Below are 18,583 nucleotides of genomic sequence, written 5' to 3'. Positions count from 1 at the left end.
ACTGGAAAGAAAGTATGTGATCACCCCCTCTATAAATGTGCAAATATTTAAACTGACCTCCTTTCTGTACACATGTACCTTATTCCTCCCTGGAATTCAGGTATCTGTAACCCAGTGTGCGCACAGTACCACGGGAACCCGAGGCCTTTTACAGACCCCTTCTCATACCTTACACCTTATCTATCCCTTCCACCATTAAATACTAGCTAGCTGACTACCTGCAAAATAATAGAAAATTACCAGTGTAGTTGCAGAAATCCTACACTGGTCTGGCATTACGGCTGACAGACAGTTTTTTTAGAAGCTCAGCACCTACTTGGTAGGGCCCCGCTATGCTCGGGCTCACTTTGCTCTCCTTCCACCCCCATCCCCCCACCACCCCATATCATTCCTTTATACTTATCCACCTTAACCACACCTCTTCCTACTCCTCCCCTGCCCCTCCCAACTACTTTCTTACAGACACACCCCCTCCTATAGTTCCTTCCCACACACCAAGCGTTACTCCTGATACCTATACTCTCCCTTCTACTTGAATTAGTCATTTGAATTAGTCATTTTCCGCCAAGCCATCCCTCGAGAATATACATGTCCTAGATTACTCTGTAGTCCCGGAGTGTAGTGTGCACGCTGGTAAGGCGTTTTATCATATTTTACAAGTTTGCTCAAGCTTTCATATTTTCACTGAATATTGAGGAAATTGTCTAGAGTGTGCGTTTTATCATCTTTTTATACTGAATACTAAGGAAATTGTCTATAGTGTGTGCCGGTATGGCATTTTATCATATTCTATAAGTGTGTTCAAGCTTTCATATTTTCACTGAATATTGAGGAAATTGGCTAGAGTGTACGCCGCTAAGGCATTTTACTTGTCTCCTGTCCTTTTGTCCTGTTTGCTCTGCTTATTTCATACTGTATTCTCAAGCAACTTGTGTAGAGTGTGCGCCAATAGGGTGCTTTACTTGCTCTTGCACTGTCTTATGCCTGTATATTGCATCATGAAATGCTTATTTTATACTAAGCAATTAGTGCTGAAATACTCCTTCTGAGTGAACTGCACATCATTCCTAGGTTTTAGACACATTATGAGCATACTACTTGCTGTAAAATGCTCTCTGGCTTAGCTGAAGACCACCAACAGACACACACGCAATTGCATGCGGCTAAGGTGGTTTGCCTTAGTTGCAGTACACCAGACATCTCATGCATCTCTTGGCATTTCTCCTCTGCTGCACTCTGTAATGTGTATTGTGTCAGCTACCTTTTTTTGTTACATTATTTGGTATACCCTGAAAGCCTGTTTTACATGTGTTTTTCTGATGTGCTGCTTTGACCTAATACTCTGTACACTGTCTTCATGATCCCTCTCTTCTACCCACTAAATGCACTACCCAGACATCCACTCTCAAGTCCTCTTACTCTATTCACCCACTCTCTCCCTCCATACCCACCTCACTCCCCTCTTGTGACAAATGCACATAGACATATAAATCCTTGATCTCATTCCATATTTTTTGCTCTCTTCTAGCTTGCTTGGCTTCAACACCCTTCCCGTCCTGACACTGAAGGAACCCTTTGAGTCTCTTGACACCTTTTGCTGGATCACATTTTCCCCAGAGGACAAGTGTGTTTTTTTTGCTACTGTAAAAATTAAATGTAAGCTCTTGCGAGCTTTTAGTGTACTGCTCCTTTGTGCTATTATAGCCTGTTGTACTGTGGCTTGTTACTGTAATATATGGCCTGACAGCGTGCACACTAACAGGGACTATACCTCCTCCACTTCCTCTTGACTGTGACCCTGTACTCCTGCCTGTAAGGTGGCAGTAGAACTCAGTTTTCCCCTCCTTCTTCTCTTTTAAACAGGAATTCTGTCCATTCTTCCCTAGGTGACTGCTGTCTCAGTTACTCAGTGCAGTTCTTAACTGCTCCAGCTGATACTTTTTTCTCTGCTCACCTCGACTGCGGTTTCTGTTGTGCCCGCTTCGCTCTCCTCCCTGCCCCCAATTCCCACCCGCCCCTAGGACCTCTACATTTATACACATATAACCACACCTACCTCCTCCTTACCAACCTTCTTCACCCCTATCATCCCTCCAATAATTCTCTATTCTACTGGCTCCTGCATCCTGATTCAACACCACACACCCTCTCTTAGCACCTCAAGCCTCACCATGCCTACAATATCTATATCCTTCTCTATCCAACTACTATCGCTTCTTAACATATCCTACATCCACTACCTTACCCAGCCCACTTCCACCAACCACTCACCATCCTTTCACACAACCAACCAACTTACCTCACCACTCTCAGACTTACCTATCCCTATATCCCCCAGCCTATATCCTATAAATAACTTTCTACTTTTTCCCTATAAATGTATTACTCCATTCAACCAATCTACTCCCTCACTAACCATCACAACCCTCACAATTCTAACAAAGCTCAACTCAGACCGTAAGCAGTCCACTTACCTCTCTAGCCTTATCCAACATCTACCTACCATTCTGCTATCAGGAGATATACACCCAACCCAGGCCCCAACACCTCCCCCTCTACACCTAAATCCATCCTACTAGCTTCTCTAAATGCCCAGAGCATAGCCAATAAAATACCCAACCTCCATACCTGGCTTGTCCACAACAAACATGACATCCTGTCTATTTCTTAAAATTGGGTAAAACCACACATTAATGATTCTGAAATTGCACCACCCAACTATTCCATCATCAGAAAAGATAGAACCCACAAAAAGGGGGAGGAGTAGCTCTTCTGTAATCTTCCTCCTTATCAGTTACTCCCTACAACAAACCTACTCCCCACTTCACTAATGCAGAATTACTCCTAACTTCACTTCAAGTAAATAGACACAAACATATATGTATAGCCTCTCTTTACATCCCCCCCGGTGACAACATTTCAACACCTGAAAACATCCTCTCATGGCTTTCAACCAACATTAACAATGAAACAATAATCTTGGGTGACATGAATATTAATTGGTCCTCCATTCAATCTCCCACTAATCCTCTAAATATAAATCTCTATAATTTCTCTCAACTAATCAACTCCATAACCAGACCCTCTAAAAACCTCTTTAACGGCAGTACCCTAGACTGGATCTAAGTCTCCCACCCACATAATGTCTCTAACAGTGGCACTCTTCCCGATTCCCTCAGTGACCACCTCCCCACTTTCACTCTCCAACTTCCTTCTTCCATACATCTAACACACAACTATATCACTACTTACAACCTAAAACACTTCAAACCAGATACCTTCTCCAACTTCCTAAAGTTAATTAACTGGAACCCTCTAAAAACTCTACCCTTGGAAAATGCAGTTGCCTACTTCAACTCAACTTTCTTAAACCTTTTAGACTGCCATGCCCCCATAAAATCAAAAAGAATATAAAGCAAAACTGCCCCTTGGCTAACTAAAAACACACTACGTATCTTGCACCTTAGAGATAAAGCCTGGGCACATCACCAGAAAAACAAATCACCCCCCCACCCTTAAAGAATATAAAACACTTCGTAACAAAGTTAAAAAGCTTATTACTGTAGACCGACATAATTATTTCTCCCTGCTCCAAAACAACCATAAAACTAACCCACAAAAATTCTGGAAAGGCATCTCCACCCTCATCAATCCCGGCAAAACAAAAATCCCCAGACTTGACCCAAATGCACTAGACATCGATCTTGCCACACAATTTAACACCTTTTTCATTGATTCCATCTCTAGACTAACCTCATCCTTCCATAACACTTTACCCTCCACTTCTCCAGCATCCTTCTCCAACAACACTTCACCCACCATCTCCGCATCTCCTGTCACATCTTCACCATCTCTTCCACTCTCAAACACACTCACCTCTCAGTCCCTTCCCTTCTCAGTAAATGCTTTTCCTCCCTCCTTCTCAAACAGTACTTCACCCTCCTCTTCTGCAACTCTTGTCACATCTTCCCCATCTCCTCCTCTCTCTAACACACTCTCTTCTCAGCCCCTACCTTTCTCAGTAAATCCTATACCCACGTCTACCATAAAAACTCCTACAGAAACTGAAACCATGTTCAAATGCCCCCAATAACATCCCCCTCATACTTTCTTAGCATAGCTGCTGAAGCCATTTCCTTGCCCATCAGTATTCTAATCAATCACTCTATCCATGAAGGTCATGTACCCCTGATTTGGAAAAAGGCTTTTATCATACCCTTACACAAAGGAGGCAACAATAACAATATCTCTAATTTCCATTCCATCACCATCCTTTCTCCCATCTCCAAAATTCTAGAAAGGTGCATCCATCTACAACTCCTTCCCTATCTTATTGACAACAGCCTATTAACTCCCACACAACATGGATTTAGACCCGGACACAGTACCAAGACCGCCCTTTTCTCCTTCCTTGAAACTGTGAATAAAGCACAACACTCTGGTAATATTGTATCTACACTGCTACTCGACCTATCTAAAGCCTTCAACACCATCTCTCACAATCTCCTACTTGCTAAACTCTCTAAACATATCCCCCTCCTCTATAAACTGATTCAACAGCTACCTCTCCAACAGACAACAAGCAGTAAAATGGAACAAAGCCACCTCTTCATTCATTAATACCACCACTGGTGTTCCCCAGGGGTCCATACTGGGTCCCCTCCTTTTCAATATATTTATAAATGACTTTCACCGCTCCATCCCTTGTACTAATCTTATCCAATACACAGACAATTCAACTATAATCTGTTCTGCCAGCTCCATCCCCACACTCCTAAAGCTTACCCAAGACGCATTCTTAACCACTGAACAGTGGATGAAAGAAAATCACTTAGCACTCAATGCCTCTAAAACTAAACTCATGGTATTATCCCCTCTAAAGCCACCTCCTTCTATACAGCTTCATTCTTTATTTCCAGCCACAACAACACAATTATCGAATTGGTATCTGAGGCCAAACTACTAGGAGTCCTTATAGATAACCAGCTCCAATTCAACTCCCACCTACAACTAAATATTAAAAAAGCCCACCAAAAACATGGCATGCTTTACTGCCAAAATCACTACCTCACCCCTCCACTAAATTTAACTTCTCTATCACATTTCTCTTCCCCTCTCTACTTTATGGTACCCCACTCCTAACTAACCCTACAGTCCTCTGTCAAGACAAGACTCTCCTCCTGCTACAATAAAATTGCCAAGTTCGCTACCAGCCGTAAGTCATCTACTCACCATTGTGTATCCCTCCACAAACTAAATTGGTTAGAACTATCCAATCATCTCACCTACACTCAACTCACTGTAGCTCACACGCTCATCTTCAACACCTCCCTCTCCTCTACCTTCAAAATGCGCCTCCCAGATAGACTACTAAGATCTAACAACCAAAACCAAATAGAACTGTACAAACCAACCCGCCCCCCAGGTAAAAATCTCCTATCCTGTACCCTTGCATGCCTCTGGAACTCCCTACCACCTTCTATACGCACCACCACCAATCACTCTTTATTCAAAAAATCACTTCACTCACATCTTATATCTCTGTGGGAATGCTCCTGCTCCCACCCTACATACTCTCTTCTCCTCTTTGTACTGGCAACATCTGCTACACTTCATTCTCTAAGTTGTACTCTCTGCACTAGCTTATACTATCCCATGAGTAACGAGCTACTCAGATACTATAACATGTAATTCTCATTTCTAAAATTACATTAAAATACAATGTTCTCTAAAATGTACAGCCTTTGTTATTTACTCCATAATATAATGTCCTATCTAAATGTAACTGTTTTTGTATTCTGTAGTATTTGTACTTTTTGTAACCTAAAACCGTACTCTGTAGTAATTGTACTTTTTGTAACCTAAAACCATGACTGTAATCTTTTCTTGTATTTGGAGCTTTTCTCCCCAGGACTCAACTGAAAACAGGTTCTTTTTGTCCCAATGGACTATCCTGGTAAACCAACTGCAAATAAATAAATAAATTATACCTCCTCAACTCCTATCACACACATCTACCTCCATCCTACTTCTATCCAACAAATTGTACTTTACATCAAAATGCTTACCCCAGGCTCCCCTGCAAACCAGTCCTTCTATTCCAAACTATAATACTCTCCTTCATAAAATAAAATGATCTCCCCCTCTCCTAACCACCTCTAAGCAAAAAAAGAAATGTCTCCATATTTAAACAATTACTCTACTTCAAACCACTACTTCTATCAGGAGACATAATCATCCTCCTGTACAAACATCTACTAACCTAAACCCTTAAAAAAGCAAGTATTCTTCTACTCTATCAATCTCAGGAGTGTAGTAAACAAAGTTCAGGACTTCCATGCCTGGTTAGCTAACTATACTCCTGACATAGTCACCCTATCTGAAACGTAGCTAAAACCATATAATCAAGATAGTGAAATTACCCCACCTGGCTATAACATGCTTAGACTTGACAGGCAAAGGAAAAGAGGTGGAGGGATAGCCATACTCTCCCCTGACTACCTCTCAATAACTAATCCAAACCTCCCTCTACCCACTTTCTCTATAGCTGAACTCCTATTTACCATTCTTAAACTTAACAGCTTTATCACCATAACTGTTGTGGCAATTTATATCTCTCCAGGAGACAATCTAGGCATAATCGAGAACATCATATCCTACCTCTCATAGACCATCCACAATGAAACCATCATTCTAGGGGATGTAAACATAGACTGGCTTACAATTCAAACTCCCCATACTCCATCTTCTATCAACTTACATGGATTTGAGCAGGTAATCATTTCCCCTACCTAAATTAGCAAGTCGCACCTGCCACAGTCTATTCTAGACTAGATTTTGGTGTCTCACCCCCACAATTACCACAACCCTCACACACTACCAAACTCCCTTAGTGACACTGCTCTATCACAGTAACTAGACACACTCCCCATTTCACCAGACCTTTCAGGTTTATCACTTCCCGCAAAATCTCTTCCTTTAGTCCAAACTCTTTCTCTGACCAACTCCCCAGAATTGACTGGTAGCATCTCACAACACTTCCCTTAGATGAAGCTGTCCACTCTTTCAACTCCACCTTTAAACATCATCAACTCCCTTGCTCCCCTCCGAACTATCAGAATCAAAGCTAATACAGCTCCTTGGCTAACCAAATCGACTAGAGCCCTGATGACAAAACGTGACAGGATATGGAAATTATGGAATAAAACCAAGACTCCCTCTCTCCTACAGACCTATAAAAAACTTAGGAATCAAATAAAGAAAATTATCAACAAAGACAAGATCAACTTCTATGCAAACCCTCCCACTACCCTAAAATCTGACTCAAAAAAATTCTGGAACACAATCAATCATATACTGCATCCAGGAAACCCTTCTCCTCCTAACCCATGCCAGAATAAAACTTCTGAAGAAATTGCCACTGCATTTAACAATCATTTTATCAACTCAACAACTACCATTATTAATGATCTTCCCACTAGAAAAAGTACTAATAACCCCACTTTCTCAACCTCTCCACCTTATCCTTCAAACTCTTTTTTCCTTACATCAGTCTCAACTAACTATATTAAATCCCTACTCTCTAAACTCAAACCTTGTTCCCCCTCAGCTGATAATCTACCTTCTTACTTCCTACAAATTGCAGCTGAACCCCTAGCCTATCCTGTATCCATCCTGATCAACCAATCTCTGAATTATATGTTCCAGCAATATGGAAAACATTCTATACATTACCTATATATAAGGGAGGTAATTCTTCTGATATATCCAACTTCAGACCAATTGCTATACTGTCACCCCTCTCCAAGCTCCTTGAGAAATGCATCCACAAACAGATAATGCAGTATCTTCTCCAACAGGACTTTCTAACACACACAAAACATGGATTTCATCTTAAACACAATACTACAACTGCACTGATATCCTTTATCAATACTGTATCACTGGCCTGTGACAACAATAAACTAGTTTCATGTCTGTTCCTCGACCTCTCCAAAGCCTTTGACACGGTCTCCCATCCCCTCCTCCTAGATAAACTCTCTCATTAAAGTTTCTCTCCTTCCACCATATCCTGGTTTTCTAGCTATCTCTCTAACCGCCAGCAAGCTGTCAAATGGCACTCTGCCCCCCCCAATCGTCCCAATGGGTGTGCCCCCCAAGAATCCATACTTGGGTCAATCCTATTCAATATTTTCACCAACCTACTTTACACATCTTGTCCCAATTCTATACTTGTACAATATGCAGATGATTCAACAGTCATCACCATTGCTGACAATCCATCCGACCTCCACTCTACTACCCAAGCATCATTCAACACTATAGAGGCATGGCTTTGTGGTAACAAATTAATTCTCAACCCCAAGAAAACTAAACTTCTACTCTTCCTCCGAAAAAAACTCATCAATCTCAAAACCACATTTTCCATCCTATCAAGCAATAACACTATCATTATTGCTGAACCTAGCACTAAACTACTAGGAGTCATAATAGATGATCAGCTTAAATTTGATCTCCAAGTCACTACCTCTATCAAAAAAACTCACCAGAAACTTGGACTCCTTTACCGTAACAAAAGACTTCTAACCAATACAGCCAGAATAACTTTCTCCCATGCATTTCTTTTTCCCACACTTCTCTATAGCTGTCAATTATTCACAAATCTTAATACCACACTCATAACTAAACTCGAAACTACATATAACAAGGTTGCTATATTTGCTGCAAACCAAACCTACAAGTCACACCATTGCCTATCTCTTAAACAACTGGACAGGCTTGAATTCCCTCATTTGCTGCTACTACATCAACTGCAAATTATCCACTCCATCCTCTACCTACCATCCTTCTGCCCTAACCTTCTACATATTATATCTAAATATTCTCCACCCAGGACACTACGTAGCTCAGACCTGGAATTCCTACAGATCTATAAACCCAAAACCAAAACAGGGTGTCTACTCTATAACTATAACCCTGCTACAAACTTGGAACCAACTATCCCTAGAAATTAAGTCACTTGATCAAACCATGCATTTCAAAGCAGCCACTTGGAGATACCTAACAAACAAATGGTCCTGCCACTGTAGTCATTCTCCCTGAAACTACTAAACCGTAGCTTCCGTTCCTCCTCCCTCCATTCTACTCTACTGTCTAGCTTAATAATCATCTACCGCTCCATCTCTATGCTTAACCACTTCATCCCCTTTCTACTCCTCCTGTAACTATACTGTATATAACCACTCAGGAATTATGAATACTGTATTCCTTTCATCACATTGTATCAAAGTTTTTGCAGTATGACCTCTGTCATTGTACCCAAATGCTTTCTGTATGATTTATTTTAAATGTTTTTTTACTGTACAATTTCTGACACTGTACCAAACTGTCTTACTGTATGACTTACTGTAAATGTTGTCTCTATCTTCAAATGCAAATGAAAATGTCTTATTAATTATATGTAAAATGCTAATACTGACCGTGGAGCATTTCTCCTCGGGTCTCCACTGAAAATGAGCTAAACGCTCACTTGGACTAATCCGGTTAACAAATGTAAAATAAATAAATAATTGTATAGAATTCGTGACAACTTATCTGTTATTTGTTCTAACAGTGTGCATTATAGACAAGAACTGTCCTTCTGACAGGGATTTTTGTATTTTTCTGCTCATTTTGTAGAAGAAGGGAATGTGTGTGCGCTACTTGAGATCACTTGTGCGACAATGTACCTTCTGTCTGACTTGTTCCAGCACTATTTCCTAGCTTTCAGTCCTCCTACTCCACTGCAGCAAGGGATGTGTAATAAAAGTGCAAGGACTAAATCATTTGAAACTGGAGACAAGGTATTGGTTCCGGTCTTAACAGAGAACAAAATTGTGGCTAAATGGCAATGTTCATTTGAAATCATATAATAAATATACAAGGTAAACCACTAGAGAGAGATGGATAAGAGATGAACACAATGCATATATTATGCCAAAGTACTGAAACTGTGGAAGGACATACAAACTTTGGCAGTTAGTTTAACAGCAGAGATTAGAGAATCTGGTAAAGAAAAAACAGACTCTTATGCCTGCAATTCAAACAGATGACAAAATTCCCAAGACACACACACAAACAAATATATAAATTAGCTAAATAAATACATCCCTGTATAAATGACTCTTGTGCCTACAATTCAAATAGACAACAAACTTCCCAAGATACGCACAAAAAATAAAAACATTCCTGTAGCAAATTTGACTCATTTATGTGTAATATGTGTGTGTGTGTGTGTGTGTGTGTGTGTGTGTATATATATATATATATATATATATATATATATATACACACACGTATATATATATATATATATATATATATATATATATATATATATATATATATATACACACACACACACACACATATACACACACACATACATGTGTGTGCGTATTAATATCTTTGGCCAAAAGTGTAACAGACTTTGTTAACCCAGAGTAGAAGAAAATTCCTAAAGGTCCATCTGAGCTTATATGGTATGGAAAAAGAACTTAGAATTTTGAAAAGTGGAATAAATTAGAAGACCTGTTGATAAACTCTCAGCTTTAAGCTGTGCTGTCAACGTAAGAACTGCAACTTCTGATAATTAATATCGAAAGTACAGTTGCTTAAGTCTAACTTATAACAGTAGATGTTTCAATTTCACACAGTCTTAACGGTATATGGCTTCTGGGCATATACAAACAAATACACTAACAGCTTTTCCAGAGCTCAGAATCCTCTCCACTGACTCTCTGTGATAAGGGATTGGCTAAGACCTTCCTATTAGGTGAAGCTTAACACCTGTCAGAGAAAGTCTGTTATTCAGGCTTTTAGTGCCAAGTAGGATGAACCAAGAAGAACCAGAAGCAAGAACAGTCTGAAACCCACCAATCTGTAGCCATAAAATACCAATACTAAGGGGAATGGTGGGTGGATGCTGTCACTGAGACAAAGCGAAATTCGAACACTACTGTTACAGGTAAGTAGGACTTGTGCAACTGTACTTTGTTCATCACTCACACTGCCTTAGTGGCACAAGGGTAGATTACCAAAGCTTACCCTACCTGGGAACAGGAAGGATAAGGATCCAGGCGCCCCTAGAGAATGGTCCTCACAATGCCTGTTCTGGAACTTGAGAAAGAATCCAGTTTGTAGTGTTTTGTAAAGGCATAAGCAGATGCCCAAGTGCTTCTAGAGCTAATCCTTTCCTTTATGCCATCAAAAAGGACAATGTTCTGGTAGAATGTGATTTAACCTTGCCAGGAATAAACTCACAATGATGGGTGTAACAAAAAAATAAATAAACAGCAGCAGAGAACAACCAAATAGCAATCATTTGTTTAAAGACAGGTTGACCCTTCTTTGCTCCAAAATAGGAAATAAACAGCTGTTCAGTATTCTTGAAGGACGTAGTTCTGTCAAGGTAGCACCTGAGCTGCATGCACATCCAAGGTATGTCAGATCTTCCCTCCCTTGTTTTTAGGTTCTGGAAAGAAAACTGGGAGACTAGTGGCTTGAGTCAGAGAAAATTCAAAAACAACTTCTGGCACGAACAAAGGATTAGTGTGTACAACAGCCCTGTCCTTGTAGAAAATCAAATAAGGTTGGCCCATCATAAGAGCTTGCAGCTCAGACTCGCCTTACAGATGTCAGAGCAAAAAGCATAACAATTTTCCAAGTTATGAATGTCCAATGAGCCTGAAAAGTACATTCAAAAAGTCAAATTTTCAAGAATAGGAATTTGCTTTCTAGGGGATATGAATTGCAACACTCTCTTCATAAACTGACTACAAAAACAGACAAAACCTGGGAATCCATGGGCAGACAAGCTAAGATGGTCACAAGATGCACTTTGACAGATGCTTAAAATAAGCCATTGTTGAGTAGCTCACAAATATTTCTAAACACACCACACCAAGCCCACTGAAACTGGTTAGGCACCATTTTGAAAACCTCTTCCACTGATAAATATAAGATTTTCTAGTTGGAGGTTTTCTTGCCTACTTCAATACCTGCTGCACATCCTCAAGGAACAAATGCCTTAAAGGTATACAGACAGAATCACCCAGGCCATTATTAGCAACTGCTCTAAGTGGGTTGCACCAGTTGCCCCTGACAATATGTAAGCAGATCCAGAGTGAAAGTAAGTTGTGTTAATTGTCCTTGGCTAATTCCATTAAAATGGACAACCAAATCTGCCTGAATCAAGAGAGGATCACCAGAATGACTACTGATAATTACTTCTGAATATTCAGAAGTACCTTGGGTAATGGTGGAAGGAAAGGAAATGCATAAAGTAACATTCCCATTCAAAGGAATGGTAATGCTTCTGTCCTTCAACTATGGCTACAAGGATGTCTCAGACAGAATTTTTCCAGCTCTCTGTTTTGAAAGGAGGTGAAGAGATCTGTTGGAAATGTTCCCCACTTCTAGACCAAATCCAGGCAGACCCCTGTGCTGAGCATCCATTGTGAGGATCCATCCAAGATCTGCTTAGTCTGTCTGCCACTATGTTTTCCTCTGACAGGAGGTAAGAGGTTTGAAGTATCAGAGAACGCTGAAGAGTAGCTTCCAGGCCATCAGTGCCAGCCGGCAAAGAGGATATGACCTTGTACTCCATTGTTTGTTTAGGTACCACATTACTGTAGTGTTGTCTGTGACAAACAAAAGAGACTGAGAACTTAGAGCTTGAATCCCTGTTAACATTTCTTTAATGTTTATGTGCTTTGTAGTGTATGAAGGACCTCATTTTCCTAGCACTTGAAAGCCCCTGTACACTGTTTTCCAAGAAAAAATGTAATAAGTCCATCTGGGCTGACTGAACTGGGGTCTGGAGGGAGAAGGGTAGCTGTGAAATGAGAGATATGATCCCTCCACCACTATAAATCTCATTTTACAAAATCTAGCACAGGTATCTGGAACTCCAAGGGAAGTAGAATTACCAATGAATCTTTCTCATGCGGAGTCTGGCCTGTGTCTCATGAGGATCATTGATGCCTAGAGTTTTTAGACACTCTCTTGAGTAGGCTGGTTCTTGAAGTGAGAAATCCCTGAAAATGTTCTGAACAGTCAAGACTATGGCTTCTAGTAGAAAGGCCATATTTTTTTGTGTGTCAGTCAAATAGTCCAAGAAGGCAATTCTTTGTGAGGGTATGAAACAGGCTATTTGAAAGTACCACTTGACATTGGGAACAATTGGCATGGGACGATAAGCATCCTTCAGATGTAAAGTCACCATGAAACAGTGGTCGGGAAGAAGGGGTAGAACCATCTGCAGGGTGAGTATTTTGAATTTGGATCTTTTAGAAAGCTATTTAGGTATACCAGATCTAACACTAGTGTCCACAACTGCTCCTTTCTGGGTAACAACATATTCTGGTGTAATATCACTTTCCTTTTTGTTGTGCAGGTTGCAACCTGTGAAGGAGTACCAGAGAGAACAGACATGTCTTGACCTGGAGGGTACCAGGGGATTTTCCTGAAGTGAGGAGGACTTTCTGTTCACTGCCAAGAGTATCCTCACTGAATTATTCACAGCCCCCACTTGCCTGAGTCTATTTGTGCCAGTCAGATGGGTTGAGTTAAAGCCAAGGTGAAAGGGAAAGAGGGACAGGAGGAAAGGATGGAATGCCCTGAATCTTAACACAGTCATTCTTTAGCAGGGGAAAGATCTCTTTTGGGAAAGGAACCACTATCCTCCAGCCATTTTGTCTTGGTACCCTGACTCTTGTTAGGCTGGGATTTTTGCTTGTACTGCCATTTGAAGTAGTACACCCTAGAAGGAAAGAACCTGGGAATATAAGACATTCTAGATATCTCATGCATCACGTTACCTCTTGTACCCCATTGTTTGATAATCTGGGTATCAGCAGGATCAAACAAAATCTCATTTTTTAAATCCTCAGAAAAAAATCTGATTATGCAACAAGAAAATTCTCTCAATACAACAGATGCAGCTGCATTTCTAGAAGCAGTGTCTGCACCTTCCACAAACTCTTCAAAGCATGTTTCAAAACCAGAGTCACATTGGAAACAAATTCATTCATATAACACTTCATCAGGCAAAGATACAGCAAAATCATCTAAACTGTAAGTACACTGCAAAATAAATTCCGACAAGAAGCAGTGATCATTTAGAATTCGAAAGACCAAGTTACTAGACTTAGTCAACTTTTTCCCACTGAAATTCTAACCACTTGCCAATTTTATCTAGCAGTGTACGGTTAGAAAAAAACAAGGCTCTCTTGTTAGATTTGGCAAGTGGAGAAATTGCAGCTGGGTCAGCTGACGAAAGAGCAGAGAGAGCTGTGAGACAAGAGTACACCTTGTATTTCATCATAGCCTTTTTAGAAACTGGTTCACTAGCTAAACAGGTTTTACATGCAGTTTTATAGACATCTTCCAAGGCCAGTAACAGAGGAAGAACAGCCAAAACATTTGGAATCTCATCCTCTATAAGATCATAAAGTGCCAATATCTGGCTTAGCTCCAGAGTACTTTCAGTCAAATACATTTCTAAACCTAGCTACCATCTGTGGAAAGGTGAACACTTGCTTTTGTTTTTGCACTGAAGAATCTGACTGGACGGACTCAGTGTTCACTACTGTCTGGACTAAGGTCCCCATCAACATCTACAGCATTAGACTGGTCACTATTGAAGGTACTTCCACACTCATTTTGAAGAGCAGCTTAGCCTCCAAGACTGGCTAAATGTAAAACTCTCTTAGCTAAGGAAACATCATCAGCCCTATTCAGTCTAATAACCTGACTGTCTGTTGTGTGGTAAAGTTTCTGTTGCTTCTTACTATGAACTACACTAGAGAACAAAATATATAGAGAGACAGAGTATTATGTCTGGCAAGAAGTCTCTTACCCTGGCCATCTCCTGCACCTATAGGGTTTGATTATGCCGTACCTCAATCAGATACTAAAACAGCCCTGTAGGATGTGTCTGACCCTCATACCATAGAGGGTTGTGGGCTCACACCAGATGGTGATGAGGAAAAAGATAAATGGTCTGCAGGCCAGCTTCAAGCAACAACAGGGTCACAAACTGTAGACTTAGGCATGTTTTTTGCTGAGATTTTTTCTTTTTAGGTGTAACCAGATTTGATGGGGAGCAGCCGTATCAGGTTCCATCAAGTCAGGGGAAAAAGCACCAGTCAGAACAATAGATACTATTAAGGGCAGCAATAATAGAAAATACAAACTATGCTCCCACACAGCAAATAGGGTTAAGCTGCATTAAAAGATATACCAAAAGAACTTAAATTCTGCTAAGCCTTGTTCTACAATCTGCACAGCATAGTAAACAGCACACGCAGTCACAGTACCAAGTAAAATTCACTTGTACATACAGTGTTGTAAAATCAAATATACACCCGTAACTCAAATAGAAACCTTTTAAAACAGTAAAAGTAAGCATTTACTTAGAGATTCTTGTCAGAAATTAAAAAAACAATCTCCTCAGAAAATACAAACAAAGTAACATAGTAAAACTGAGATTTAAGAATAAAATGGCAACAGCATAGTTAAACTTGAAGTAAATATCTTAAAAATGAAGACAAAAGTGAAAAATGCAATGTTTTCCTGTCAGAACTTCAAAATGAAGTAGACAAACGACAGGAATAGGCCGCTTGGCACCTGCCAAGAGTCGGTACCTACTGTTCAACTGACACAATAGAAATTCAGTTTCCCAGCATAGTAACAACACAGCACTAATAATTTCCAGAGGAATTAGCAGCAGTAAACAGCAAGTACATAAAAATAAAAGTTAACACCCATATTTTATTATTATTTTTAAATAAAACAGAAAGAAAATTAAAGTATATAAAAATAAAGAGGAAGGTAAGTTCCCAGAGTTTTGAAGAGGTAATCCATCAATGCAGGCCGCTGAGCAGATTCAACTGAGAGAGCCCTGCAGCTAGCACAAAAGACTGAATAACTGACTTTCTGTGATATGGGTTAGTCTTCCCCACATTCGAGAGGCTTAGCCAATCCTATATCACAGAGTCAGAGGAAGGAATTCTGAGTTTTGAAAAGCTGCCAGTGTAGTTGTTTGTGTTGGCATACAACACACATGCCATTGAGGCAGTGTGAATGATGAAGATCTCTACCACAAAGTAAGACATCCTCCTCATATGCACATAGTGGTACTGACTGTGTGGTTGTGATGAGTGCCAACTCGGTAAATTCTCATTTCTTCAACAATGCACTATAACACCTGGGACTAAATGATTAAACTTTTTTTTTTGTGACAAAACTGCAACAAACCAAAGTTATTATCAAATTCTTACTTTTCCTCTGCAACCATCGGAGAGGGAAGCTTTGGGAGCAGCTTTCGTCGTTGTTGAGCTTCTTCTAAGAGCTGTTCATCTTTTGGAAAAATCCCCACCATTAGGTCCATTGTGGTCTTCATTTTTATACTGGGGTCTAAAATGTCAGCCAGTGACTTATCTTTACCTGCAATTTCTCTAGCCAGTTCTTCAGATTTTAAATCTTCAATGTTTTTTTCCTTACTCTTCACAGAGCTGGATATGGCACCTGCAGACTCTGTGTCTTTCAGCTCCTTTTCTAATGTTTCATTTGCCTTCTTGCCTGGGATACCTTTCTGTCCAACTGCAGACTCCTGTCCTTGCCTAGTATACGCACAGAAAAGAGAATAGGACTGCTCTGATGTACTGAGTGTTTTGATCTGATCCTTTTCCAGGCTGGGAGGCAAACTGGGCAATTCAATATTGTTCAAAAAATTCTGCCTTCTCTCTTTTTCTGCATGACTTTCAGAGTGTACAATCTTGATGGGAACCATCTTCACAGTGGTGTTATTTTCCATTACTTTTTCAATTCTGTAACAAACAGAAACACATCTTCAGTGAAAAATATGAAGGTACTAATGTTGTAAAGAAGTACAAATTCACATAAATTGCTGTGGATATTTTACTTCTGATTATATCAGAGATAGATGGTAAATGCAACAGTTTAAAGTCAGTAACCCTGTATATTTACTTATTTTATTTTGCATTTAACTGGGATTGTTCGACTGGGCATGAGAACCCCTTTTCAGTGGAGGTCTGCGGGAGAAAGGCTGAGATGAGCAATAACAATATACCTTTACATTGCAAACAGCAACAGTGATATACAGTAAGAGTATACAAGCTACAAACATAAACAAAACATAACATTCAAGTCTTTACATACAAAACTCACATCTTTAAAAATGTGCAAAAAATATATGCATTTACATTGTAGTTTTTCACATTACATAAAACATTCGGTTTGAGAGTATATGCACATTTTATACTGGGGATATATTTAAAACAATCCTTTTTACTTCCAATAAAGAAACAGAGAATCCGGAATTTAAAATAACACACGAACAAAATAAGTAATCAAGTAAGGTAAGCACTTTCGTTTGGCGGTTGCCAAACTTTTTCAAAGGTTTGAAAAGTTTGGCAACCGCCAAACAAAAGCGCTTTAAATTCTGGATTCTCTGTTTCTTTATTGGAAGTAAAAATGATTTAATTTCAGCCAGTTCGTGTATTTTGTGGTTTGTTTATTGGATTTACCAATGCTCTTATTGTCTTGTATATATTTAAAACACTCTGAAACAACAGCTGCTATGTAAAATATAGTTTCTGCAATTTTTGCTGTAGTTTTTCGGATGTCATCCTAAATTATTTTGATTCAAAGTCCTTCTGCATATAAACAAATTACTTGTCTGGTAAACTATTCCCCTTCCTAGGACTGTTATATACATTTAAAAATGTCAGCAAAATGTTCAGGGGAAAAGGCTTGATTAACTGGCAAGATAATATGTACTACATTGAGACCGATTCTTTTTGGCCTTGGCAATTTCAGTTGTCTTCAAAGTTCGGGTTCTCAGACTCTGAAATACCTGTTCTGATCATGGGTCCCCTGTCCCAGAAGAAAGATGTTTTGCATAATTTCTTTCTGGAGGCCAATTGCCTATATGTGCATTTCTCTGACGACCCCTGTACAAAGTATGATCTCAAAGGACGGACAGAAGGAAGCCCCTAGCTAGGGTAATACATTTAATAAACATGAAAAACAACTTTATTTCTTTACAATGAAAGCTACATGTATGCCCTTCCTAGACTCTGTAGTCTCTTTTGCAATTGTGTGACAAAATGCTGGTGAAGTCATCTACAATAGTCTCAGCTCTAGCCATTATTTTCATCATCCTCAACAAAGGCCAGTACCACACAGTCCTCCAGAAAAGCCTTATGACTCAAGCAGAAACTTCAGTTCACGCCTTTCCATGTCTAACCCAATTCATCCTTCTCTTGTCATTACACAAAATCATCTCATCACACACTTCACACACTACAATCCTATATTTTAATTTCTGAATTATTACTCTCTAGGTCCATCTCAGAATAGGGGCTTATACTGCCTGTATACAGGTCTCTTACATGCAGGATGCATACCTTAGTATTGAAACAGTTGCCCTCTTCACCCATGGTGTAACTAGACTGTCATTTTCATTGAATGTTTAGGCACAAGCAGTACTGGTGTGATGTACAGCAGAGAATTTCAC

At 39.8% G+C, this 18,583-nt stretch overlaps 1 protein-coding gene across 2 annotated transcripts in view; it reads right to left on the bottom strand.

Moving 5' to 3' along the window:
• SHROOM2 (shroom family member 2) overlaps positions 1 to 18,583 on the bottom strand; it is a 2,012,858-nt gene that overhangs the window by 271,099 nt on the left and 1,723,176 nt on the right. For both annotated transcript variants that reach the window (XM_044072571.1, XM_044072572.1), the window contains one exon: positions 16,323 to 16,871. In XM_044072571.1, the coding sequence (XP_043928506.1) occupies positions 16,323 to 16,871 (549 nt within the window). The remainder of the gene's footprint in view (positions 1 to 16,322; positions 16,872 to 18,583) is intronic.

The sequence above is a fragment of the Protopterus annectens genome, chromosome 5.part0 (genome assembly GCF_019279795.1).
Source record: "Protopterus annectens isolate FY-2018-M chromosome 5.part0, PAN1.0, whole genome shotgun sequence".
Classification (NCBI taxonomy): Eukaryota; Metazoa; Chordata; order Ceratodontiformes; family Protopteridae; genus Protopterus; species Protopterus annectens.
This window is presented reverse-complemented; position numbering and strand designations above follow the sequence as displayed.